The sequence below is a fragment of the Acanthopagrus latus genome, chromosome 15 (assembly GCF_904848185.1).
Source record: "Acanthopagrus latus isolate v.2019 chromosome 15, fAcaLat1.1, whole genome shotgun sequence".
Lineage (NCBI taxonomy): Eukaryota > Metazoa > Chordata > Actinopteri > Spariformes > Sparidae > Acanthopagrus > Acanthopagrus latus.
The window spans coordinates 4,536,157-4,563,464 of NC_051053.1; the positions used below are offsets into that span (position 1 = coordinate 4,536,157).

Here is a 27,308-nt window from a genome sequence, read left to right on the forward strand (position 1 = left end):
CATATTACCTACAAAAACACAAAAACAAAAAGCTGATAACGTGTTAATATGCAATGAAAATTGAGATATTCCTTTGTGCAGTTATTTCTCTTATGTACTAAATCTCTTCTGACAAAGAGAAGAAAAGAGGCAGATTCTTTCCCTGCTGCTTTGGAGTGAATCATGAATGCATTGCGGGTCATTTTCTTTGTAATCAAACATGATGACAGTGTCAAGAAACCCTGATGCTGCGATAAAAAAAGGCTACAACAGTGTTGCAAATTAAATCTGATAATATGTTTATAACAGTGGAGGATTTTCACAGCAGTTACTCACTTGCAGTTATTGCAATTCACAATCCTGAAAAGTCAAAATAGTGGCCTGGAAGAGAATTGTTTTATCCCTCTTAAATAATTGATCGACAAATAACTCACTGATTGACTTGAAAATGGGTTTATTGAGCAAAGTGTCTCAGACAGAAAGGACTAGCTGAGTAGGGGTGTCAGACTGTGGGCAAAGGAGGACTGAGAGTGTCCAGGTTTTCATTCCCACTGGAGACAACACAGGATGTAACGTCACATAGCCAGACACGCCAGCTTGAGAGAAAAGCTGTCTACTTTCCAGAGTTACTGAAAGCAAGACTTGAGAAGAAAGATGAGCCTTTGGTCTGTCATGTCTTATTCACAGTAGAAGTCCATCTCCTGAATAAATAAAATGAGATAAATGTTGGCAACCACTTTAAAAAAAAAAATGAATACATTGTCCTCAGAAAGAGACAAATTTACTCACAGCTGTGGGAATCTGAACTGTGTCTTGCACAAACGTATGTGTCTCCTTCACCACAGTTGCAGGAAAGTATCCAATGATGCCCATCTGGTCCACATAGCGCTCACTGTAAACCTGCCAGAGGAAGTAACAAGGGCTCTCTCACAAATTACCATACAAAACAATACATATGCTGCATGTGAAAGTGCCCGCAATAGACTTCAGGTCATTTGAATACTTGCGCATTTACAATACAATGATGCTGAATATCTAACCAAATGTCTTTTTTGACATTGTGCTCAAAAAGGTCAGAAAGATCGCATCTGTTTGTCAGAGCTTTGCATTTCTGAACTGATTGTGACAAATATGCACATACACTTCCAGACCAGAAGACTCCGGCGCCCTCCTCTGGCACGAGTTTAGAATACACATAAACCATCTGACCCTTCTTAATGTTGATGAATCTGCAGTCGGGAGCAATGAAGTCATCCAAGGCTGTGGCCATTGAGAGAACATCTAATGAAGCACAGAAGACAAAAGAGGAAAGGGAAATATAGAGGACAAAAGTCACAATGTTTTGTTTTGTTTTTTAAAATTTATAGAATACAAGCATTTTATTATGTGTTATAATTCTCAGGATAAACTGTACATGCTCTGACTTACATGAGCATTCTGCATCTCCACAAATCTTGTTGTCTGCTAGTTTATCCATGAGGACGGCCCTCGCAGTCGGGTGCAGTAGTCCCACACAGAGCAGAATCACCAGTGGATAACTCATGCTGCCTGAAAGAGCGGAACCAAGGGAGAGTTGTATGTGCAAATGCGGGTGTAAAATGTGGACGTTTGAAGGAACAAGGCTACAAAAATCCAAAAACACATCTCTCAGCCAGGACTGAATGGGTGGCGCCCCTGCATCATAGGTCGCCTGACCAATCGGTGCTGAGTTGCAAACATGCCACACTCTCTAGAACTATTCATTTCCCACAGGGGAGTTGGCTGTCTTTTCTCAGATCTCAAGCAGTCACAGTTCATGTGAACAACGTGTCTTTGAGCTCTCCAAAAAGCAAACCTACGTGTTGAAATACATCATGTTCTTTGTGCCATTATTTGAGCAGACTAAAATTTCCCATGAGAGAAGCAGTCTTGTAACTTTTAGGGTATTTTATGTGACTAAATGTTAAATCTGGAGATCATCTTGAGCAAAGTGCAACTAATCTAAACTAAGTTTGCAGAAGTTTAAAGGTATGTGGTGTGAAAACTGATGATTATCCTATCATGTTCACTTGCTCATGTATGGTTTTGAATTCTACCGCATTAGTGTTAAGAACATATATTTTACAAGGGCATATAAGGTTTCATATCTGTCAGGACATAATATTTGTGAGATTCTTCAAGCAAAAAACACTGTTTTTATTCTGTCAGGGGTCAATGTACTTGAAAATAATGATTCCAGTAAGTATGTATTACCATGAAATCTTGAAAATGTAACATTCTGACATGGTTATTGTACCATGAAATTAAATGTTGACCCAAAATACTTGGTTATTTGTCTAACTAACACTCAGCTCTGACGATGCTCCTTTCATCTGATTTTAAAGGGGCAAGATGTAAGAATGTTGGTTGAAAACATAAATAAAGCTCAGATTGAATGTGAATAAACAGCAATACTGACTTTATGATGTCTACCTATTATGTTGCAGAGACATCTACTGAAGTTAGCATGATAGCCAGCCAGCCCTGTCCCGTGTTCACAGTTCCTCTTCCAGCAGCATGAACACTAACCCTCCCCTGATCCCTGATCTCCCAGTCCACACTGCTATCTGCATAGCATTAACTAGCTACGGTTAGCTACAATTATCAGCAGTTAGTGGTTACTGTATTGATATGCTGCTGCTTAGGTATGAATTTGAAAGGTGGCCAATTTCTACAAACTGCACCTTTACAAGCTAGAAACGAAAAAAAAAAAAAAATCGAAAAAATTGAAAAATGCTAGCTGCAAAATATAGTGTAAATAACTGAACATGATAATGGTGTAAACTAGAAATAAGTATTTTCCACAACAGCAGAAGTAACTGAAATATAATGGAGACAACAACAGATCTGTCTAGTCTAGTCACTTAACAAACAAATGCGTTATACAAATTCAGCCAAACCCAGTCTCAGCAACATAGTCAAATAGTCTACGTAACAATGATGTTGTTAATTAAACTTGATCAGACCCACTTCCAGATGGTGTGCTATGGCAAAAACAGTTTTTTTGAAAAAAACAAAAAACAAATATGTTGTATGTCTGTAAGTGTGTTGGTCGATCTTAACTTCTTCTGACTTAGTATAAGTGTGCACTTCACCCCTCAGTATCCTCTCAAGGGCACCCAGAGGTCCATGGAGCAGTCATTTTTTTCAACCCAACACCTGATGGCACTCTTGTCCCCTTGCTATGGGCGCTCACTTTGTTTATTTGGATGCTGTTGCCAGGTGAAAAATGCCAAATTGGCAAAAAAATATTTCCAGGGGCAAAATGTGCTGTAACGATGTCTGTTAGAAAATATGGTCATCGTAAACAACAAGAAGTAATACTAGTGGATGAACCATTTCAGAAAATAAACCACGTTTTGTATTACTTGGCCAGTGTCTATGTTTTGTTTTTTAGTGTAAGTAAGATCTCGTTTCTCAACATTGAGTTATTGAATATTAACACAGGAGTAAAGAAGTGTTCTCCTTTACAGCCTGTAAATGCCAACCTATAGGTCGAATTAAATTCAAATATGTGTAAGCTGATGAAACATTTATTGATCTTGTGTTATCATATCCTGCAACCTTTATAATGATTTTGTAAACCGGTGTTTCCTTATTCGTCTGATGCAAAGCTCTGCAAAACGGTGTATATCCGTGTGCGCCTGTTATCTAAACCAAGGTAGCTAGGCGGGCGGAGTTCAAACTGAATTCGCTCCCAGGCCTCTCAGAAAATAAAGAACCGTCCGCTCGCGCTCTCCGGTCGAACAGACCCGGTGCCCCCGTTGACATTTCGGACTGTGACGTATGCACACTGTCAAGTCAAAACGACAGTCTCGGACGGCGGTGTTATTGTTCGGTTTGAAGAGTTTGGGGGTGGTCGGTGCTTTGTTTTTATTTTGGGGGCTGGAAGCTACCACTAGCAGGCTAATCCCACTCATATACGACTAGGATTTATTTTAATGTAACAACGTTATATTTATCCAGGTAGCGAGCTGACAAGTTAACTTAGGTCCCGAAGTAGCTGATGGATGCGCGGGTATCGGAGTTATTTTGCTCAGGAAATGGACACGGCTCTGGGTCTCAAGGTGCAGCGGCCAACGTCAAACAGGGAAATGGCTACGGGATAGCCTCCAAAAAAGCTTGTGGGAAAAACAAGAAATCCAAAGCGCGTTTCTCCCGCAACTTCAAACCAAGCAATAACACCCCATATCTACCTCCAGAGGTAAGGCTGCCAACTACCGCCACTAGCGTTATCGAGCTAATATTATGTACCAACCTTAAGGAAGTCTGCTAATAACAATATAAGCTTCAGTGTGTGTTGGTGTACATGTTGATGACGGTAGGTATGGTATATTGCATCGCCCATTAGCGTCAGAGTTAGCTATCCTGTTTGGCTTATTTTTGAACCAGTAGTGACACGTAGCTAGTCTGTAACATACAGGAAAATGAATGAGAGGATACCGATGTATTCGGCTAACAATACAATGGCAAGCTAACATTTGTTATGAACTTGTATTTGGTTTTACAGAATTGTGCTTCATTAAAACCCAGTTCCTGTAGCTGGGTGGTGTTTTTAGCTAGCTAGCAGAAGAGGAACAGCTGTGTTTGTAAATATCCAACGGGGGAGGGTCGAGCTATAACTAGCCAACGTTACTACTACATTCCTGACATTCACACAGCCGAGGACTATGTTACCACACAGTAACTTAACGAAACATTACTTTGATATTTTCTTCACCACGTTAGTTACCTCATGTTTGCTAGTTGATGACTGTGACCAGTCACCACGGTCTTTAACTCGTAATCATAATGGGGGAAAGTCTCAACATATTCCATGGTCTCAGTTGTTGTTACAGCTGATCCCCAGCACGCAACCAGTCCCACTGTCCTGTACTGATCTTAAGTTTGAGTATACATTTGAGATGTGTGTACCATATTGACTGCATATGTAGACTGACCTTCAAACCTTCCTCTGTTTTGCCTAATAACACATTATGTAACTGTGTATTAAGTCCGACTAGGCTGTTAGTCAGTTTGTATTACCTATTCACAGCAGTGCACTGGCTGCTCATTCAGTCAGATTGCTTTTCTTTTTGTCTTTTAACAAATCAATAGGCTGTTGTCTCACTTCTCTACAGTCTGACAGCTGTTGTTCCTGTTCTGTCTCTCTTTGTTTGTCTGTCTCTTAGGCTGAAGAGGGAAATATAGAGTACAAGGTAAGCATATTGGCTGTCATGCAAGTGTCATGCAAGTGTCAAAAAAAAAAAAAAACATATATTGAACTAGTTGCTTGATATAACAATATAGCAATGATTAGCTCATGGTGAGGACGACCTCTTCATTACAGGACTGTGGAGGTTATTGGTTATTACAATAAGCTGTCAGCAATATGTTGGTGATATACCCAAACCTGTAAGTGCATTCTCACAGTCTTCCATTGAAAACCAACACCACTGTGGATTAGCAAGAGCATTTTTAGTATCTGGGCAGCCGGCTCCCTCTCCACATCAACATAGACTTTGTTTCAGATTCATATTGCCTTAGCCCCATAGTTATCCTTCATGATATTAGTTATTGCATTAGAATCATTTAACTACGCATTGCTCAATCTGTGTTTAGGTTCAGCACTGATGTCTTCAGTTTTATCTTTGTTTAGCTGAAGCTGGTAAACCCCACACAATACCGCTTTGAGCACCTTGCAACACAAATGAAATGGCGACTGCAGGAGGGTAGAGGCGAAGCTGTCTATCAGATAGGTGTGGAGGATAACGGCATGCTGGTGGGACTATCAGAGGAAGATATGAGGGCATCACTGAAGACGCTGCACAAGCTAGCAGAGAAGTAAGATTTTATCAACTTCTCTTTTTATTCAAACTGTAGTGTCACTGTTTGACAGATGATAACACTAAGAATACAAATGCATAATCATCCTGTTAATAACAAGTGATCATTTTCTATTTACAAAAGAAAAAAACACCACACTTTATTTATTTGTTTTTCTTTTTTTATTGGGACAGAGTCGGAGCAGACATCACTGTTCTCAGAGAGCGAGAGGTGGACTATGACTCCGATGTGCCTCGTAAGATTGCTGAGGTTCTCATTCGCAAGGTGCCAGATGACCAGCAGGTTAGTAGGGCCACTATGGAGGCATTTTTCTTTCTGGTTGTTGTTCTTTTGTTCTTCATTTGTATTAATCACTGCTCATTCTTTGTGTTTTTTCTGCAGTTCTTGGACCTGCGGGTAGCTGTACTGGGTAATGTGGACTCTGGCAAGTCCACTCTGTTGGGTGTTTTGACACAGGGTGAGCTGGACAATGGGCGGGGAAGAGCGAGGCTTAACCTCTTCAGACATCTGCATGAGATCCAGACGGGACGCACGTCGAGTATCAGCTTTGAGATCCTTGGCTTCAACAGTAAAGGAGAGGTGAGGAAACACCAGAAAATAAAAAAAAAAATGTGTACCTAAGTTATGATTTATGTTTTTTCATTAATGGCAGTGCAGGTTGAAGACATTATGTAATGGTTATCATGGGATTTACTCATGAAGTTGTTCAAGTAGATCAGACAAGATATTATGGTTTTGGTAATTGTGATAAAGAGGAAGGAAAGTTTTGATTGAGCAATGTATTTCTTATCAAACTAATGCATATGCAAGTAATACAAGTTGCAGGCACAACTTGCTTGAATTATACTTTTAGATAAGTAACTGAAGAATATGTAGTTTTTCCTCTTTTTCTCTTTATATGGTAATATCAAGATCATGACACTTATAACTATGGTGTCGTCTTTTCCCAGGTTGTGAATTACAGCGAGTCTCGGACAGCAGAGGAGATTTGCGAGAGTGCCTCCAAAATGATCACATTCATCGATCTGGCGGGTCACCACAAGTACCTGAAGACCACCATCTTTGGCCTCACCAGCTACTGTCCAGATTTTGCTATGCTGGTCGTCAGCGCAAATACCGGCATTGGTGAGTATCAGTTGATTAATTTATGTTTTTATACAAAGTCACAAAAATTTGGAAATATTTTTATTTTGACCTGTTAAGGTTTAATTTTAGTTGTTGTGTTTTTAGGGTTAGAAATTCACTTGAATTCAAATATAATCCTCAAAAATGCTTGATTGACAATAAAATCTGTTTTGTCATTAACACAATCACTCATATAAAAATACTTTCATATTTGAAATGAAACAATCCTGATGTTACCAAAGTTTAAATGAACAGTAATATAAATAAAGTGACAGTATACACTAATTGCTGTCAATATAAAATAGTAATGAAAATGTGCAGGGACACAGGCTGGTGGAGGCCCACTCTGATAGACAGCCTATGTTTGTTTACACCACTCCTCCACACTGTAGTGGACTTACGGTGACCAACTGCCTTAGCACTTTGCAAACATGTGGTATCTGAGCTTATGTAACAGGCATCCATTTCTACCACTGCCACGTCCACCCCACGTCCCTCCTGGCTCTACAAGTCCCATAATATCTCAGATACCATCCATTCCTGTCTGAGTCATGTACGTCGACTTTGCTTAAAGAACGTAACATTTGACATTCTCAAGTTATTCCCCTAATACTTGCAGGCATTAGCTAAACGGTTGTTGTGTGTCTTGCTGCAGAAGACACTGTTTTTCTGCAGTTTACAAGGTTAACGAGGTCCTCTTATGGCATGCAACAGCTCAGAATATTTTCTTTGGGCGGTCACTGGATTTCGTTCATTCGCGAAACACTACATACCTGACAGGTGAATCTCACACTCATTTGAATAAAGTTGAGACTTTCAGCTACTGACTGCTCCAGTTGTTTGACTCATTGGTTAGTTCAGTGTCGTCTGAAATTCTACATGTGTCTCTGCATCACATCAACTTCATTGGTCTTTTACTGTTACATTAAACTGCTTTTATAGAAACATTCTGTGGAAGAGCATTATGTGCTTTCACCAACCCTCAGACCTTTGATGACAACGGCAAATGAGACTAAGTGCAGGAAGCTTGAACTATACCCAGGTCCAGGAAGAACGTAATTAGAAATCTGAGCTACTTAAACTGATGTGACAGACTTGGCAATTCTTAATTTTCGACTTTGAGGACATATTGCTGCTTGAAAGTCTTTAATGTCCTTTTTGTTGATGTGACCATAGAAGACTTTTTTTTATTTAGTTATGTGGGATTTGATCCAAAAGGGTTACTGTCAGAAGTGGGATTCGAACCCACGCCTCCAGGGGAGACTGCGACCTGAACGCCAGCAGCCGGCAGCGTGGCCGTCCAACATTTCGCAATGTTGGAGGATGACGGCCAATCAAATCCGCGGCTCCAACATTCCCCCACCAATCGTCTTCGCCCAGCTCCAACATTTGACCAATCACGACGGAGAAATGTTGGACGGAGCCGAGCGAAATCCGAGCGAAGCCGAGGGAAGCCGAGAAGATTTGCGGTAACGGCCGTCGTTTTTGAAACGGAGTTTGAGGCGACTAACGAGAAAAGTTGGACAGCAAGTGAAATGGCGAGTATTTACACATTTATCACACTGCTGTACACATTAAAACTTTATATAGACAAGTAATTACACCTGCTGTGTTAAATTATATATCTGACAGTTTGCTTTTTGTCGCGTTTGCTGACACTCATGTTACGATGAATGAATGTTAGCTTGGCTAGCTTGAATTTGCCTCTTAAGCCAATTCATAAGACTCACTCTAGTGTTTTTCATATGATAAACGCTCGTTTTCATCGCTGGAGATATACTTTAATTGTGTCCATTAAGTGTTCCATGTATCCCTTACACAGTCAAAGTCGTAAGTTGTTTGTCACAGGAAGTTCACTGTCAGGATGGGGGTGGTAGTGGAATCCTGAACTCACTGTGTCGTGCGATTTATAACGCTTCTGAGAAGCTGACTCGTTAAAACTTCATTCTGTTTTGATAAGATTATTCAAACTGTAAAGGCATTAACTTTCTAATTCATGATATTTCCCGCAACATACTATAAGAATACATATTTTTTGATATAAATCAGGTTAATTCTACAGCTGATTTACAAACACAGATGCAATCAAAGCCTAGCTGGCTTTGGTTGTCATGTCCTAGCTGTCATGTTCCAGTATTCACGTTGTTTTCATTCATTTAAAAAAATGTTCATGCATTTATGTCACCAAAGGCAACATCTTCCAAGTCCCACAAGGCGATGGCGGACTCAGAGTGGATGTCCCGCCTGAGGAAGTTTGCCAGCAGTGGCGTCTGGCCTGCAGGTGAGGGAAACAGGCCAGCTCCCAGGCAGAAGAAATGGTTTGCCCTCTATCAGATGGTAAGGGTATATTCAGTATATTCACTGTATACAGTATTTTGTAATCATTGTTATTTACTCTCACAATACATTTAACTTATTATAATTTGTATAAAATGCACTAAAGGCCATGTTCCTATGAGTTAATAAACATGTCATGAACACATAGTTTGTATTAGATCTGTGTAATTACACAAATGAAAATCAGTGATTTAATCTGTGGTTGATTCAATCAAATGTACAACTGTTATTTTTAGATCGAGAGATGTCCAATGCAGAGACCAGGACAGAGGTCTTTGTTTGGGCAAGAGAGGCAGTGTGTGTGTCATTTTCACACGCAGAGGGTAACACTGGTCAATTCAATACTCAAGTTTAGTGTGTGTAATAGTACACAAGCTAATTTGTGATTTTATATACTTTTATATACATGTCCAGGGCTCTGTGGGGCCACAGAGTGCAGCAGCAGCAGCAGCAGGTTCCGTCCCGGGCTCTGTAGGCCCACAGAGTGCAGCAGCAGCAGGTTCCGTCCCGGGCTCTGTAGGCCCACAGAGTGCAGCAGCAGCAGGTTCCGTCCCGGGCTCTGTAGGCCCACAGAGTGCAGCAGCAGCAGGTTCCGTCCCGGGCTCTGTAGGCCCACAGAGTGCAGCAGCAGCAGCAGCAGCAGGTTCCGTCCCGGGCTCTGTAGGCCCACAGAGTGCAGCAGCAGGCCAGCAGAGTGCAGCCGTGGGACAAGTGACAGCCGGCCATAAACAGAGATTGTTAAATTTGTCAATGGTATTTGTGACACTCATAACTTGACGATGAATATTTGACATTTTCTTCAGTGAATGATAGTTAGACAACAAAGTCCTGTCATGACACCGTCCTTTGCTTTATTTCCTTTCAGTTTACCAAGCCGAGATTTGGTGGCGCTCATGTTGCTGCTGCAAAGCCAAATCTGAGCAGAGCCAGAAAAGCAACAGAGGTAAATGGAGATCACATTGGAACTGTTCAAATTTAAGTTCGTTTGTACAAGTTACTTGGATTGAATTCTTTACAGACCCAAGTCGTCAGCCCCACTAAATCATGCACCAGCTCCCCAGCCAGCATTGCTGTCTCAGTAAGTCACGATATAACTCAGTTTCAGACAGTTAAAGTGTATGTATTTCTGTCCATATTTTTCTCAAGATTATTAAGAGTATTAAAAAAGACACACTCAAATCAGAAATGACACCTGAAAGCTAAATAATAGTGTTTCATGTAGAGCAGCTATATGAAATAACAACGCAATTTTTATGTTGTTAATAATATGAATTTGAATCTTTTCCCTGCCTTTACAGTCTCCAGACATTGTGACAGATGCTCCAGGTCCAGTGCCTGTCCTCAGCACCACAGCAGTGTGTGCCACCGTCACAGTAAGTAATATAACATTTAATATCATTCTGTGTAGAGCATAATCAGTCTTCTACAAGTACTAAGTGTGTTTATGCATTGTGTTTTTGTTTTTTGTTGTTTTGTTTTTTTTATCACTAAGGCTGCGCAACCCAGGACAGAGACATCACTTCAGCTGCCCCGTTTGTGGTCAGAGGGTTTGCCACCTGCAGACCACAAATGGATTGAAAAATATGTTTTGAAGATGGGGCCCAGGGGAAAACTAGAGCTTCAAGACAACTTGAAGCTCTGGTACTATCCACCACAGCCAAGTCCCCTCTACCACCAGGCTCCTGCTCCAGACCGGTTTTTCGCCCACCCACTTCTTGTTTGGATGCCCTACAAACTGTGGAAGGTGAGGGTGGTCTGTCCCAACCCTGCCTGTGGACGCCACCAACTCACAGGAGCAGGACTGCACAAGAGGGCACGTCGGGTTCTGGATGTGGACAGGATCTACAACATGGTGACAGAGACTCTAACCTGCACCAAGTGTAGAGCCAACCACGTGTCTTGGAGTCAGACTGTCCTGAAACAACTGGACTTGGCACACAGGTCGGAATTTCGGGTCATCCTAACACAAAAGTGAGTAACATCCTCTGTCTGTCTTGCATTGTCAAACAGAGTTATGTTAAACATTTTTACTGATACATCTGTCTGTGGCCAAGGTTTGCTTGTGATATCCGGGTGATCCGACTTCTGCGGGAGAGAGGCCTGGGGAACAGCCCTACACGGGTTTTGAAGCAGCTCAGGGAGAACCACACAGAGGAATGGCTTCACCGTGTGGCACGGTACACCACAGAGTGTGTGGACTTCCTCCAGCGGCCCGGACTGTTGCCCATGGCGTTCCCTGAGCCTCCAGAGCCTGCTGTGGTGCCGAGCTGTAAGTGGCTCCTCTCCGTTTACAGCCAGGATATTCTGACGAGGCTGGAGGACATCAAGGCCAGAATCACTTCCATCTATGGCAACATATTAAAGATGGATTCCACTAAGAAGGTTAAACAATCTTTTTTGCTTCAGAAAATTGGCTACATATTGATACTATATATATATATATATATATATATATAACATACATGCCTGTTTTTCAGTATTTCTGAATCATGTTGACAGAGACCCTATACATTTTGTGTGCTTCAGATCACCAAGAAGCTTGCCGGGACTGCCAAGGGCACAGCACTCTGGCTCACCTCAGTGGGAAATGAGTATGGTCAGATACTGATGAGTGTGCTGACTGCTCAGGAGGGAACTGGCCTGGACATGATGGCGGCGGATCTGGTCAAGCGGTACCAGCAGGCAGGTGTGGACCCCCCTGTCATCCTGTATGTGGACTGTGGCTGCTGTGCTGAGGCGGTGGAGACCAAGTTGAAGGTCAGATTCAGTGGGTGGCCAGACCTGACAGTAAGGCTGGATATCTGGCACTTCATGCGCCGACTTGCACTGGGATGCACAACAGATGCTCATCAGCTGTACCCAGTTTTCATGTCGCGCCTATCATCATGCTTGTTTGAGTGGGATGCAGCTGATTTAGCTCTGTTGCGTGAAGCAAAAAAACAGCAGCTTCAGTCTCAGGGCCGGCCTTGTCTCACCGATGGGGACATCAGCAGACACCTGTCCAGGGAGGAGCTGGCTCTCCACTGCCGGAGGAGGACCCGTGGTGAAGAGACCACCACTAAGCTGCTGGAGGAGCTGCTGCAGGGGCTGATGGGTGATAGCGGGAACGACTCCCTTGGAGTTCCACTGTTTGACAGGGAGAGGATGCAGCACATCTGGCATGTCCAGAAAAAGCACATCAAGTGCATCCAGGATCTGCCAGGTGTTGCTTTGTACACCAAAACAGGGGAACTCACAAAGGGAGGTTTGCGGCTACCGACGTACAGATGTGCCAGAGGCTCGACATCTTTGGAGTCCTTTCATCTCCATCTGAACCGCTTCATACCAGGTTTGTGTCTTTCAGACATGTGTCTTTCATGTGCTGTGTAATCCAAGAGTATTTCATAATTTAATATTTGATAATGTCCTTCTAGGGACCAGTGCCAACAGCCTGAATTTTCAGGCATACCTGCTGGAGGGACTCCATAGGTGGAACCAGGACCGCGGTAGTGCTGCGCTATCTACTACACCATCACCTTTACGCAGCTACTCGGGTGACCTGCTTCACTGCGTAAACAAAAACTTCGAGACGCTGTTTGGCAAGAAGGTGGCACCAGAGTTCTGTCCACCCTCACGTTACACTGGTAAGCATTTGTGAACACTGGTATTCAACTCGGTTTTAAAATCCTTTATTAACACTGTAAAATATCCACTTTACTTCAATTATTTCAGGAGAGCTCATAGGGCTTCAGTATCTGTTCCGGCAGACTGGTCAGGCACTGCAGGACATGCACCCTGACTCAGAGGAGACTGCTGAGTTGATTGAACAGCACGAGGATGATGTGGAAACAGATGAGGGCTTCGCTGACATCCCAGACGACCCCACAGTGGCGGACCTGGAGGTCCCTGCAGCGTCTCTCACTCCTGCTCCCTCATCCAGTCTGGTGTCCACCGTCTCCACCCTGGTGATCACCACATCTGGCATGGCTCCTGGCACATCCACCCTGAGCGTGGGCACATCCTCAGCGGTTTTCGGCTCATCCACCATAGATACTGGTATGGATGAACTATTCAAAATACTAGTGAAATTGCAAGTGCAATGACAAAACTGCACTAAAATGATGTAGCGCAGAGATGCCTGGCCTACAAATCATGTTCCACAGATGTAAGAGAACATGTTCATTTGGTACAGACCCCAAAAAATGTTGCATCATCATAATTCCAATAGTTTTTTGCAGTGAAAATTAAAACTGTGATGCTGTAATATCAATACAAAATAATCTTGTTGTGATTTTTCTTAACATTTCCTGCAGCCCTGCCTCCTGGAACATCAGTCCTGGCTATTCGCACATCTTCCATGGCCTCTGGTGCATCCATCATGCCCTCTACTTCATCTGCTGAGGCTGGAGTGGATATGCAGGCTGAAGATGAAGATATGGTAAGTGTGTGTGTGTGTGTGTGTGTGTGTGTGTGTTCACTTTTAATTATTTAGGTGTATAGATATGAGCCCAACTCTTACATATACACACTTAAACATTGTATAGATGCACACAGTCTAGATGATATTTATTTTAAATAAACTGTGAAGGTAGTAAGGTTTGTTGTTTTATTATTTTCACAGGCTGTTGATGACCAAAATATTCCTGGATACCAGCACGTGGACAGACTGGCTGAGTATCTGGTGAAGCTGCGGGAGCAGACGTCTCTCTATCTCACCAACCAGCAGACCAGTGCCATTATAGCGCTGTGGGAGAAGCTGGACGAAGGTGACAAGCAGCGGGTGATTTATGCAGCACGACACCAGGGGAGACTTTTGAGTGGACGGTTCAGGACACCGAAGAAGCCCTCACAAACTCCTGGTGTGGAGAGCACCACCCGTTGCATGTTAGGTGCAAGTAGTGCTCCTGCTCAGTGGCCAAACTGTTGTCGGTTGGTGGAGAACATTTTTATTAGACTCTGTGATCTCCACCAAGGCCCAGTGAGGAAAGGCAAGGGGGCTGACTCAAGGTGGTCCTTAATTCTGAGAGACTACCACAAAATCAGGCAGCTTGTTGTTGGCAACTCTCTGGTGATGCAGGGATCAGAGATTCAGCTGGTGGAGGTGAATCAGAACACCCTCATCCAGTGGCACAACAGCAGGCAGAAGAGGCAGGAGCTCTCTGTGCTGCTTCAGGGTACTGTGTTGCCTCCAGCCCTTCCTGAGTCTGAGGAGCCTCTTCAGGAAGCGAGAGCTCTCCCTGCTGAGCCCAGGTCAGCTCGACACGAGCACCAGTACCACCTGCCGGAGAGCACAGCGGGTCAGGCACAACAGAGGCCGACAGCCTCTAGTCACCCCATCATGCCAAAGGCACCAGTGAAGAGGCTTGTGCTTGTCATGCCCCCAGCACCTCAGATCGCCACGGCAACAGGACAAATTCTTCCTCATTTTGTCACAGTGGCCCTTCCTGCACCGGTTCAGGGCACCAACCCTCAAATAACTGAGCCCAACACCACAGCGGAGTCTGGACCTCCACCAAAGAGGCCCTACAGGAGAACAGTGGAGGCAAACACCTGTAAAAGGTGTGGCCAGTTCCGCACTGCTGAGACTGGACACAGCCAGTACCGTGGCAGAGTGTATTGCCCTGCGTTTGATACACTCACCAAACAGCAGTGGTTGGAGGAAATGAGGAAGAAATTCTCAAAATAACTTGTAATATATTGTAAATAATTAATCCTTGTAAATAATAGTTAAATTGTAAATAGTTTGAAATATTCTTTGTTTAAGTATTAATATATTATCCTGTTTACTGTGAATAGTTGTATGATAACTCAATATTTCTACATTTGATAGAAAAGAAAAGTTATATCCATTGTAAATAGATAATGGTAATTGACAATTGTATTGTATGTAAAGTTTAGTTTAGTTGTTACTAAGCTAGTTGTTATTAGTTGTTTAGTTGTATTGTAAACTTTGGTTTAGTTTGGTTGTTACTTAAATGTTGTTTATTGAAGTATGGCTACTGTGGTGTGAAAAAATCTAATTTTCTATATTTTGATTCTGTTGTAATTAAATCTTTCCAAAGTTTCTGTTTCTTCTCTCCATGAACAAACAAAGCTGGTGTACACCAAATGTACAAGTGGATGTTTTTAATGATGACAACGACAACATTCAACAACAGTAACAGTTTACAATTTAATTAACTTGACAACTCTTGAAAAAACAGCATGTTATTTCATTTCATTTATACAGGAAAAGATTAAAAGTTACAGGCAACAGTTAAGTTGTTACAGTTTTGTTACAGTGTTGTGCAGCACATCAACAGCATGTTCATTTTTCTCTATGAAAACAGAGAGAAAGAAACATGCTCAGAAAAGGCTTTTTTTTTTACTGATAAATGATGGAGGTGGTCTCTTGTAAACATGCGCAGGAATTTCAGAATGACAGTCAGCAATGGAAAGATCTGCCATCCAAGTGATGAGCCTTTGTCAGTGGGCAGTGTCACTATTTATAAAAAGATGCCAAATGATCCTCATTTAAGTGAGGAAGCATTTATTAATTATTGCCTAAATATTTACAACCTAAGGAAGGAAATGGAGGCCCCGTCAGCGCCCAAGCTAGGGAATACCCCTATCGCCGGTGGTTATGTCCAAATAAGGCAATGTGCGTCAAGGAGCGACAGTTCGTCGGTTCGAATCCAGGCCGCGGTGTGTCAAAAACACTTGAACGCATCAAAAGTTTCCAAATTGCGTTCAGGCGGCTAGAAATGCTTTATAAATGTGCAAGATGGCCAATGTTTTCCTTCTTTCCTCCTTTTCTCCCTTTTTTCCTCTTTTTCTCCCTTTTTCCTCTTCCCCCTTTCCTCCCCCTTCTTCCCCCTCTTTGACGGACGAGTGTTCCCCAGCTTGAACGCAGCGCCTTAGACCGCTCGGCCATCCTGACTTATTTCAGTCTTGTTTACTCTGCCAAATGACAGCGAAGAGGAGGGGCTGTGGGGGCAGAGCATGTGCACCCAGATAAGAACACCCTGTCATTGCTTGTGACCTTCTGTTGACGTGTACATGTACCTTTCTGTGCTATCGAAAGCAATAGCCTTAAATTACAGAGTTATTAAGACATCTGTTCTAAGTTTTGCACATAGTAAGGAGTCCTAAATGAAACCTGAGCCTCAGAGACATTTCTCACGACTTAGCACATTATCTCACAGTCTGCTGGAGTTATTAGGTGAACTATACTCAGCTGCTGTTAAGGTATGGCTGGCAGTTTTCAGGTATTTTTAAAGGTCATTTTGAATATATGATTTCTAAAGGTCCAGTATGCTTGTTTTAAGAAGTTTTCAGCCAAGACAGGCAGGCAGACTTGTAAATATTTGGTTAATGTACATTTGACCCAGATGTGTCTTTTGGTGAATGAGCAATATTTTATTTATATTGGCTTGGTAGCAATATGTCCAAACCAAAAGACAATAACATTTAACTATTTAAAAGCCTACACATTATTATCATTTAGTTTATATGTATTTATATTCTTGAATTTCTGTAGACATTTGTGTGGGTGTATTTTCTAAATAGAGCATGCTGGGGGAGAAATGGGGTCAAGAATGAGGACCACCTCAGCTACGCAACAGACAGAAAGGGGACACGGTGTCTGCAACCCTAGAGCGACAGCCTTAATTATGAAACAGAGCAATGGATCTGTGTAATGCATAGGACTCGTCTTAGGTTCTGACGAGCCAAAAAAGCCAAAGAGCGAGTAATCATCTTGTATCCTCCTTTGATGCTTTACCAGAGATTTTGGCACATCCGCTTCACTCATTACCTCTGTTTAATCCATGCACCTTTACCTTGGATGCACTAAGAATACACACAGCAAACATAACAATAATCTGTTGATCAGGTGATAAAGGAGGCCGGGGTATTTTGAGGCTGTCTGTCTGTCTGTCTGCCTCTATAATGTGTGTTATGGGGTCAGTGCCCTTGAACTCCTTTTGGTTAGTGGGTTATTATACATACACAAACTATACATATCACTTTCTGTCACATGCCAGCCTTGTTTACAGAGGAACATGACCTACCAGGCAGGACACTGCTGCCTCTTTGAGGGGTTTGGAAAAGGCATCCTGGATGTGTAAGGCATTAATGCGTATATGAATTTCTGTTTGAATAATCCTGTACTGCTATCTTATCTCTTTCTTCTGACAACATAGTAAATGGCAAATTCTACCTGGTCTTATCAGTTCGAACATGTGGTCTCCTGACCCTCAGACTCCAATTAAGAGCCGGCAGATAAGCGATGTCAATGTAGGTCACAACAGCCCTTACCCTGTAAGGATGTAGACTCCCTTATGTAACCGTCCCAGTAGCTTTATCTGAATCCCTACTGCCTCTTTTCCAGCTGGTACAACACGGGAGCATCTTGGGCTTGCCATGGCTCTGAAGGTGCCCATCTTCATCGTCATCAGCAAGGTGGACCTCTGTACGCGAGCCACAGTGGAGCGCACCGTGCGGCAGTTGGAGCGTGTCCTGAAGCAACCAGGCTGCAACAAGGTGCCCATGGTCATAGCCAGTAACGATGATGCCGTCACAGCAGCACAACAGTTCGCACAGTCACCAAAGTATGAACTATTTAAGGTTTCCTTTTGTTTTGCAGAAACATGAATGCTTCCTCTTCAAGTTAGAACTCATAACAGTAGAACATCTGTTTGTGTTGATCACATTCTTGTGCTCTGCCCGGCAGCATCACGCCCATCTTCACCTTGTCCAGTGTGTCTGGAGAGAGTCTAGACTTGCTGAAGGTCTTCTTCAACATCATCCCCCCTCTTAGCAACAGCAAGGCACAGGAGGAGCTTATGCAACAGCTAACCGAATTTCAGGTTAGTCTGAGATATAGCAGCTGGCCGAAATATACACAATATTTAATTTGCAGTTTAAATACCTACAAATGGTTTTGATGTGACTGACAGCAGTGTACGTCTTCACAGGTTGATGAGATCTACACAGTGCCAGAGGTGGGGACTGTCGTGGGAGGCACTCTGTACAGGTCAGTGTGCTGAAATGCTTGAATCCTGTTCCTGCGTTCCACTTGCTTTCTTTGTCTAGCATGGACATCGCGTCTGACCCACGATATTCTTTGATTGTGCAGTGGTATTTGCCGTGAGGGAGATCATCTTGTGGTAGGGCCCACAGACTCTGGCCAGTTCCACAAGTTGACCATCGGGAGCATCCAAAGGAATCGTTCGGCATGCAGGGTCCTCAGGGCAGGCCAGGCTGCCACACTCGCCCTGGGTAACTTTGATCGCTCATTACTACGCAAGGTGACACAAAACTTTTGAATCCTTTTCTCTGTATTGTTTAGGGCTGCAGCATTTTGTTTTTTCATTATTGATTAATCTGATAATTATATTCACGATTTATGGATTAACTGTTCAATCTATACAATGTCAAAAACTTGTGAAAATGCTTATCACAGTTTCTCAGAGCCCAAAATGATGTCTTTAAATTTAATCTTCATTTACTATCATAAATGATAAACACAAGCATTTTTTTTTTTTTAGATCAGCTAATTGATTAGTTGACTAATCGTGGCAGCTCTGATACTGTCCATCCCAGTATAAGTGTGTGTTTCTCATATTTTTATCAAAATAAATGACAATGATGATCATCTGTTTTCCAATTGCAGGGGATGGTGATGGTGAGTCCGGAGATGGACCCTACCATCTGCTGGATGTTTGAGGCTGAGATTGTACTGCTTTTCCATGCCAAGACCTTCCACAAGGGCTTCCAGGTTACTGTGCACATTGGCAATGTGAGACAGACCGCCACTGTGGAAGCTGTGCACGGCAAGGTGAGTCCAATTACTGAGCAGCAATTGGTCTTGTCTGACTATTATTACATTTGGTTATTCTTAATGCTTTCTCTTTATACATCCTCTTCTTATGATACATCACTGTACTACAGGAAGAGCTGAGGACAGGTGAGAAAGCAGTGGTCCTCTTTAAGTTCATCAAGCACCCTGAATACCTGAAGGTAGGAGCGAAGGTGCTCTTCAGAGAGGGCGTGACCAAAGGAATCGGCCACGTCACTAAGTTGCAACCCATCGCCCAGTACCTGCCATCCCAAAGCGAGGATGACGAAGCCTAAAGCTTTCTCTGAGATCCACAACAGAAAACACCGGCCCACCCAAAAACAAGGTGCTTCATAAAGAACCTCCAAAGGCCACTCAGCCCTGTTCACTGCGCAGTAACTCCCTTTCACATGATTTGAATGTTTTATAACCTTTTCCTGCAGCCTTGCTGTCACCTCATTTGTCTTCTTCAGCCTTTAACATAACCGCTGATATTTTTGTCTGTTTTCCGGTGTTAATGTGTAAAGTTGTGTTTCTATTCACGCCACTGCTAAGAAGAGACACCTCTTTAACAACTTAGCGCTACCAAAGTAATAGAATGTCAGGAAAACGTTGTCGCGATGCACAGATCAGCAAGTGGCAACTAAGCAATTGCTTTCCCTACACCCACATTGAGGTGCTACTTACACAGTTTACACCTAAATGCACTCCTGACACACACTTGCACTGAAACATAATGGCAGTTTTGATATACCTTTGGCAGATAATCGTTTACAAGCTCATGACTTACAAGTATGAGATGTGTGGACATGAAGGTGTAACCTCTATCAACCATGTCATTGTTGTCATCGGCCCACGGCAGCTTATCTGTGTTACAAGCACTGTGCCTGACAGATAAGGACAAGCCTCTGATCTCACTGTATTTGAATACTCCAGGCCTTGTTTGCATGTAAACATATTTTACTAAACAAAACTCTTTCCTTATGTTTCAGCCTCGCATTCACATGCAAACTGTGGTAACTGTGGTAGGTCAGTAAAATAGATTTTTTTTTTTTTTTAAAACATCCTTGAAAGTGCAAAGTTTTAAGAATTCCAGTTTTCTGCATACCCTTCTAAACATCAGCAACAGCAATGGCTGCCTACTGGTTGGTTTCGTTTGGTTTCCACATCCAGGCAGTGTGCCAGAAAGGTGTTCAACAGTATTCTCGTTTGAGATTTTGAAATGGGTTTTGCATTCTCATGTTCGTTCAGATATTTTGTAAAATGAAAGTTTTGTGGACAGGATTTTGGTGAAAGGAGGGGAAAAATGTGTTTTAAAAAGTATGCTTACATGTGAAAACAAGGCCTAAAATCTGACCTTTTATGGATCGCGTGAGATCATCATGAAAGCACTGAACTACTATTGTAGGCCTCAGACAAAGCTTATAGGTCGTACATAAGCTAAACCATCTTAAAGCTATATTGCTGCACTTTATGAAGGTAAGGCAAAGCATTAATTAGCAAGGTATGCAAAGCTTGAACTTGACGTGGTTTATTTGTCAGCCTGCCAAGATGAATCGCACTGGCAATCACATATTAACTGGTTTTGTTGAGTATGTCTGTGAGAATTGTTATTTTTATTCACAAATAATGCCTCACGTTAGTGCAGTGAGATGGTAATGATCTCGCTGCCTATCTTTCAAGTGCTTTAGTTACTCAGGTCAGTGTAGATAATGTATTAGACAGCATTCCACTCTCACAGAAGTACTTTGTTGGAGATTTCTGTCGCTTACTTTGGGGGAGGGAGGGAGGTCTTCTGGGGGGTCTTCCCAAGATTCTGTAGTATGTGAAGCTGCCTACAGATGCAGCTTTGTTTCAAAGCAATTATGTTCGAGGTACATGTCGTCTCCTCACTCAAGTTACTGATGTCACTAACTTTTAAAGGGGTTTAACACAGTGCCTGATGGAACTACTGTTTGAGTAGTTTACCATTGCACCCCAAAGTTTTAAAACTTAGTAAAAACATTTATAAAGTTGGTGCTACTCCTTTAAACAGCTTTTGATATTTAGAAGAAGACTTTGAAAATGAGTGTTAATTGCTACTCTGTTGGAGGCTGCTGTTTGCCTTGTTATCTGTTTTAGTATAGCATGTTGATGTGACTTATACACAAGATTGTCCCAGTAACATCAACGATACACAGCTGACATGTGTGCCCTGTTTTGTTGCACCCATGTTGTTCTTATGCACAGTTTATGTGAACTCGAAGAACGCCTTTCAACCAAACTATTTTATAGCTTTTATGAAGAGTTTTATCAGGTGTTTGTTTTAATGCATCTGAGATGTATTTTATAGATTTCTAGTAGTTTTAGATTTTACAGTTCATTCAACATTTTTTCACTGTTTTCGCAGTCTTCTTTATGACGCCAAAACGTCTTCACTTTTCTGAAATCACCTGTAAGTTTTTCTTTTAATCAAGATTGTAATATTTTGATCATTATTTGGGTGAAATGCAATATTTATGTACAGATCCAATTTGTGTATCATGATGCACATGAATAAAACTTTAATAATCTCTATAGTGGGCCTCTTATTTTGTTATCTTTTATATTGCTGTGTTTTCCACCGTGTCATCATACACCCAGCTTTTTATCTACAGGATCACATGTCGCAGAGCCATGACTGGCTTCACAAAACTCAATTTAAAAGGCTTGGTTTCACTTTCCTGGCAGTGCTCCTCCTGGTATGCTCCCTCTGCTGATGCAAGACAGCGCAAGGGTAACTTCCTCATTGAGCGATCTGTCGGTGCACCACACAACAATATGTTCACCACTGAAGACAAAGGAGAACAACATTTACCCTTTTTTTAGCCCTTGAATTGACAAGAACACTTCCTATTAAGATTTTAAAAAAGGCTTCCTGTTGACTATACAACTGACTGCTGACATCTGCTGGCATGTCAGAAGACTACAACACGTCAACTGTTATAAATGTGATGTAAAAAGTACGTTTAATATACTCTGCTTTACAAAGATATGGCTTTACATTTTTGCCTTTCCCTTCATATTAAAAAGCAAACAAGACAAAAAAGACACTTTATGTAATATTTACACATTCTTATAATAATAATAACAAAGCACAATAACATTGATCATTTGGACATCATTAAAAATTTGTGTTTAAAAAATGCGGTTTCTTAAACAGTTCTTCAGCGCCTCTTAAAAAAAGAATCCAGAGTGCCGGTGTTTCCCCCCTGGGAGCGAGGTCTTTTTGACTGGGGTCCTGACTGGCCTCTTGGTTTTGTCTTGCCCCTGGAGGACTGAGCTGTGCCATCTGCTCCCACTCTCAGAGGAGTTAGAGATGAAGAGGACATGGTGGATGAAGAGGCAGAGATGTTTGCTGAACCTGTTGATGAGGAGAGTGACTTCTGGAGGTCCTGGGCAAAGTGATAGTCATTGTGTTCAGGCATGTCCCAGACGGCCACCTCCTGGCCACAGCGTTCACAGTTCAACAGGTCTTCTCTGGCCACACTGGGAGGATGGTGGTTTCGATCTGGATCAGTGTCCGGTTCATTCTCTGACTTTTCATACAGTGACTGGTGTGATGTTGGCTCGGACACAGCCGCCACAGTGTCTTCAGAGTCTTCTTCATTTAAAGGTCCAGGCTTGTTCGATGTGGAGACTGAGGCCTCTAAGCTTCTTTCAAGGCTCTTCTTGTGAAAGAAAGAGGAAATGCCAGAATGGGGACTCGCTGAAGCATTTTTAGAGTGGGAAATAACTGGAAGGGAAGATTCAGGGTAATTGGTATCTGTCTCCAGCTGAGTATCAGCAGCAGAGGAGAAAGATAAGAGACTTCCTGTGGAGCCAGCACCATCATCCTCCTCATCTTTTGTACACCTCTGTCTTTGTTTCTCTGCTGCCTTTTGAAAGAAGGACTGGATGGTGCCAGGTTGTTTGCATGTCGAGTCTTTTTTCAATTCAGTGGGTGGCTGGGTGGGGGACTGAGTGGTGGAGCTAACACTCTGCGTTGAAGTGACATCACTGGAAAGAAAGCCAGTGATTCCCCCTGCAGATGGAGCGTCACTGAACTTGCTAGCTGACAGGTGTAGCAGCGTGAGGGGTGGAGTCCTGGGGACAAGGATGTAAGACAGTGTTATAGCCCACACAGGATTACTCCAACTGCTGACTTTAAATATTTTACCATGTTGTTTAGTTGTAAATACCATGCTGCCTGCTGGTTTCCTGCCGTGTTGAGGCTCTTGATGATGGCGAAGCTGTCACTGGATAGTTTGGTCGCCTCATAGCGCACTAAAGCACAACAGCGAGAGAAGCTGCTCGGCCTCTTGTCCCCGAGCTGACGTACACCAACTGTCAACAACTTAGCCACTCGACCGTTCTGTCAGATGGTTAGAAATGATAGGCACTGGTGTGAAACCCTGTCATATTTATAGAACATCAATGTGAAAGCCAGTCAAGGGAATAGGTGCTACTGCTAACAATAACAAATAAAAACATACTCAATAATTAAATAATAATTACATAACCTAACATCACGTTTTCTCACCGCTTCTCTGTCCTTGGTCAGCCTCTCCTCTAGCTCGAGGGCCAGCTGATGAAGCCAATACTGTACCTACACAAAGTGTGTTACAATTCACATGAAAACAATCTTCAAAAATGTGTAATGCCATCTTCCTTATGCATCTAGATGGACTGAAAAAGATGAAATTTTGAGACGATGTAGTTGTGGTCTCAAAGTTTCATCAGTTTCAGTCCGAGACCAATAATTAAAGAGGCTGAAGGGTTTTACCTGCTCTTTCGTAGCCAGCGATGTCTTCCCAGGGAAGTTTTTACTGCAGCCTATGGACTTAGGAAGCTGTCTGGGCTTCACTGCTTCAAACTCAATCCCTCGACATAAGTCATACAGCCACTGGCTGCAAAGCAGAGAGATACATTTGTAATCAAGTATGAATAACATAATCAGTGTTGAAGTCCTGTTCGTTTCTGGAGCAAATTTATCAAACAGAGTTGTCCAGTAGGAGAAAAACTTTGCCCCGAGCCAGTTTAGTTTCATAATGCTTTCATGTATGGTTTTAGACCAGAGACATCAGGGGATGTACAACAGTTAAATAAATCAGGATGGCCATGTAATGACTAGTTCAAAGGTTTTATAAATCAAAAGTCCATTACGATTACAGTGGCAATGCAAAAACCACGCAAGAGTTCTGTTCACCAGTCATCTTATGACACTTCAAACTTTTAAAAAGCAATACCTTGCTCATCTTACCCTGTCTTTTCTCCAAAGTGCTGTCCCAGTTGGGCCTGAGAGAAACGAGTCAGATCTCCCATGTTCTGTACTCCCAGAGTTTCTGTAATGGAGGCTCCCATCTTACCCCCCAGGTTACGGCTGCACAGGTATACACGAGCCACACAAGAGTACAGTGTATTGTTAGTCATATTCTACCTTTATTCCCAGAATATGAGTGTAATTTGTAATGAATTATTTATGTAGAAGTGTTTTGAACTCACATCTTGCCGATGGGTAGAGAGTTGAAAAGTTCTGTCACAGAGTCCAAAGGAAGAATGGTTTGCCGGTTGGGTTTGTTCAGACCGCAGGCAAGTTTGGCCAATACCTGAAAAAAGTAGACAGTAAACTGTCAACATGGCCAAGACAAACAATGTTCTATAAAGTTTTGCACGAGCATTACATTTATAAAGAACAAAGCGAAAGATGTTTATCTACTTTGTTGTGTGATATTCCGGCTGAACAGCGGAAGCCTGTGTGTTTCTCCACAGCTGCCCTCATTTCCTCCACAATGAGTGCACCCATAGTTAGCTGCAGTTCAGCAGAGCTCTGCTCCCCTAGTAAAGAGTCAGGTAACGATTCCAGCCACTGCTGGAGACCTCTGGACCTCTGTTCCTCTGAGGACAAACATCACACTATTAGGAAGACACATCCTATCCTACATCCTAAGCATCACTTCCTGAGCAACACACTTCCCGCCAATGATTTGAGTTATCGATTAGTCACTTTAGGTTTGGTTACAATACCTTTGTCCAACGCAGCATCTTGTGCAGGGTCCTGTTCAGGTGAGCTTTGTGGGTACCCCTGGACGTAGGTTGTCCTCAGCAGGCGAGGATCAATTTGTTTGTCGGCCACGCTTTTGAGCCGCTGCTGAACTGCCGCCGTCAGATCCATGTAGGCCTCATCAATGCTGGCTCTCTCAATCACAGCAAAGCGAGACATCACCTCAATCACCTCCACACTGGCCTCCCTGTAACTACACAACAGTGAGCAGGTTATCGTACAGCCGGTCAGAGGAGTGGAGATATCTAACAGCACGTTTACTATGCAACCAAAGAGAGAAACATTTCATTACACGACCCCAGGAAGTGTGGAGGTACATGAACATCCCTTACTGTGTCAGGTCTGCTTTGCCATGGGACTCACGCACTCGTGCCACCTGGAGATCTGAGCATTTTGCCTTTGCATCGTCCACCCACATGTTCCTGGTGACACCATGGGCTCTGGCCTCGTAGCTCACAGCTATGATACTAACAGAGGATGATATTTAGTTAAAAACCAAAGTTAACAAACAGTAAGAACATATCAATTGTACAGTCCGGGGGTGGGAAGGCGGGTGAGTTTCCAACAAAGAGACAGCAATTTAAATGGTAAGCACAACTGAGCAGGCCAGATGTCAGGCACCGCAGGAAGATCAAGGAGGCCTTTCACATCCTTCAACGGAAAGTTTCAGTATTAGGTCATTTGAATGCTGTGAAAAAGCGAGTGAGAGGCATTTGGTTCAGTTTACTCTGTCTAATCAGTTTGAGCTTTCACACTTAAAGGAAATGTTCAAAAAGTTCTGTGATTATCTGCTCACCCCCATGCCAATGGAAGGTCGGGTGAAGTTTTGTAGTCCACACAACATTTCTGGAGCCTCACAACAAAACAGCGGTGCAAGATTCTCCTCAACAACTGAGGTAGATGGGGACTTGTTTCAAAAGTTTTACAAACAACAGGAAAGAAAAAAATCAAAAGTCTCCAAAGAGCTCGTCTGTCACACTGGAAGTCTCCAGAAGCCCTAGGAGCCCAAATTTGAATTTGAAAAGTCTATTTTTACACCCTTGTCTCTAGGGTCTTGCGTGTGCACCCACTTCAGACAACTAATATTTTAAACTTCACCAAGTGCAGATTTTTAGATTTAAAAAAAGGATTTTGCAATTTCATAGCTTTTTGTTTTGTTTTGTTTTACTTTTAAAAGGAGTCCCCATCTACTTCCATTGTTCAGGAGAATGCTGTGAAACCGTTTTGCTGTGAAACTTCAGAAATGTTTTGTGGATGACTGACATTCCACTGGCGTAGAGCGAGTAAATCATGAGTGAAAATTCATTTTTGAGTGAACTCAAACTCACTCTTTTCAGCCTGGTATACTTCATGTCCTGTCACCAATCTCTTTCTGTAGCTCTTGCTTTAAGCGTTACTCTCTGACATACTAACCTTTCAATACAGTCAACATGGAGTCACTATGATCATGACATTGGGGCCTTAATAAACTGGGCATTGGCAGAAAGAGCTTCATTTCGGTCTGGCTGTCTGATTCTTTTCGACGCTGTCTCAGAGAGCAGAATAGCCAGAAAGCGCAACAGGCCTGCTCCGTGAGACAGACCGCCTGCTCCGTGAGGCAGACCGCCTGCTCCGTGAGGCAGACAGCCTGCTCCGTGAGGCAGACCGCCTGCTCCGTGAGACAGACCGCCTGCCCGCAGTCCGTTTCAGCTGTGTTGACCACAAAAACAGCGTCTCTGTGTGACAAACTCACCTGCCTCCTTTCCACGTCTTGTACTGGGCCACCACGCAAGGGGTGTTCTTCAGGGCCGGATTGAGCCTCTGCTCCACCTGCACGTAAAAACAGTCCATGTCCACCAGCGCCACCACTCTCTCCTTTCCATACTCCATCACCGAGCAGGAGAGTCGGTCAGTGCGGACCACATATACGCCAATTACCCGGTGGAGCTGTCAACTCAACCTCGACGACTTGTCCCTGGCGCTTTGTATTTCGCGCAGTCATCTGGCGTTACATAAATACGTCATCAAAAAGCGACGAGGACGTCATCGGCATACGTCGGACATTTTTTTTTTCCCCTACCTTTATTTATGTAATTTATTCCAAATGCATATTGTAAATTACACATTTACTGACCGAGAATATGAGGAGATACACATTGCATTTGCTTGAGGGTGAATAGATAA

General features: G+C 42.8%; 3 protein-coding genes across 11 annotated transcripts; 1 reads left to right on the forward strand and 2 right to left on the reverse strand.

The window, feature by feature from the left end:
• Positions 1–416: 416 nt before the first annotated feature.
• LOC119033917 (otoraplin-like) lies at positions 417–5,045 on the reverse strand. Of its 5 annotated transcripts, none has more exons than XM_037124518.1 (5): positions 4,730–5,045; positions 1,408–1,527; positions 1,121–1,260; positions 769–879; positions 417–680 (listed from the first exon to the last, which is right to left on the reverse strand). In XM_037124518.1, the coding sequence occupies exons 2-5, from the start codon at positions 1,520–1,522 to the stop codon at positions 657–659; spliced, it is 390 nt and encodes a 129-aa protein (XP_036980413.1). In that variant the 5' UTR covers positions 1,523–1,527; positions 4,730–5,045; the 3' UTR covers positions 417–656. The 5 variants fall into 5 exon arrangements, with proteins under 5 accessions (XP_036980413.1, XP_036980410.1, XP_036980411.1 ...); XM_037124515.1 differs by lacking the exon at positions 4,730–5,045 and adding an exon at positions 3,093–3,219; XM_037124516.1 differs by lacking the exon at positions 4,730–5,045 and adding an exon at positions 3,060–3,175.
• gtpbp2a (GTP binding protein 2a) lies at positions 3,738–21,640 on the forward strand. 5 transcript variants are annotated; one of them, XM_037124493.1, is made up of 16 exons: positions 6,811–6,948; positions 8,167–8,486; positions 9,139–9,285; positions 9,522–9,608; positions 9,700–9,874; positions 9,920–10,038; positions 10,151–10,228; positions 10,304–10,363; positions 10,584–10,658; positions 10,778–11,256; positions 11,340–11,667; positions 11,812–12,613; positions 12,699–12,908; positions 12,997–13,320; positions 13,578–13,702; positions 13,886–16,080. In XM_037124493.1, the coding sequence occupies exons 2-16, from the start codon at positions 8,262–8,264 to the stop codon at positions 14,948–14,950; spliced, it is 4,299 nt and encodes a 1,432-aa protein (XP_036980388.1). In that variant the 5' UTR covers positions 6,811–6,948; positions 8,167–8,261; the 3' UTR covers positions 14,951–16,080. The 5 variants fall into 5 exon arrangements, with proteins under 5 accessions (XP_036980390.1, XP_036980388.1, XP_036980389.1 ...); XM_037124494.1 differs by having other exon boundaries at positions 9,923–10,038; XM_037124492.1 differs by having other exon boundaries at positions 9,700–9,739; positions 9,785–10,038.
• Positions 21,641–21,882: 242 nt separating this feature from the next.
• Positions 21,883–27,152, reverse strand: polh (polymerase (DNA directed), eta). The gene is made up of 10 exons (XM_037124496.1): positions 26,878–27,152; positions 25,478–25,612; positions 25,109–25,338; positions 24,801–24,979; positions 24,587–24,690; positions 24,345–24,464; positions 23,868–23,991; positions 23,625–23,690; positions 23,284–23,456; positions 21,883–23,188 (listed from the first exon to the last, which is right to left on the reverse strand). The coding sequence occupies exons 1-10, from the start codon at positions 27,012–27,014 to the stop codon at positions 22,270–22,272; spliced, it is 2,187 nt and encodes a 728-aa protein (XP_036980391.1). The 5' UTR covers positions 27,015–27,152; the 3' UTR covers positions 21,883–22,269.
• Positions 27,153–27,308: the final 156 nt, after the last annotated feature.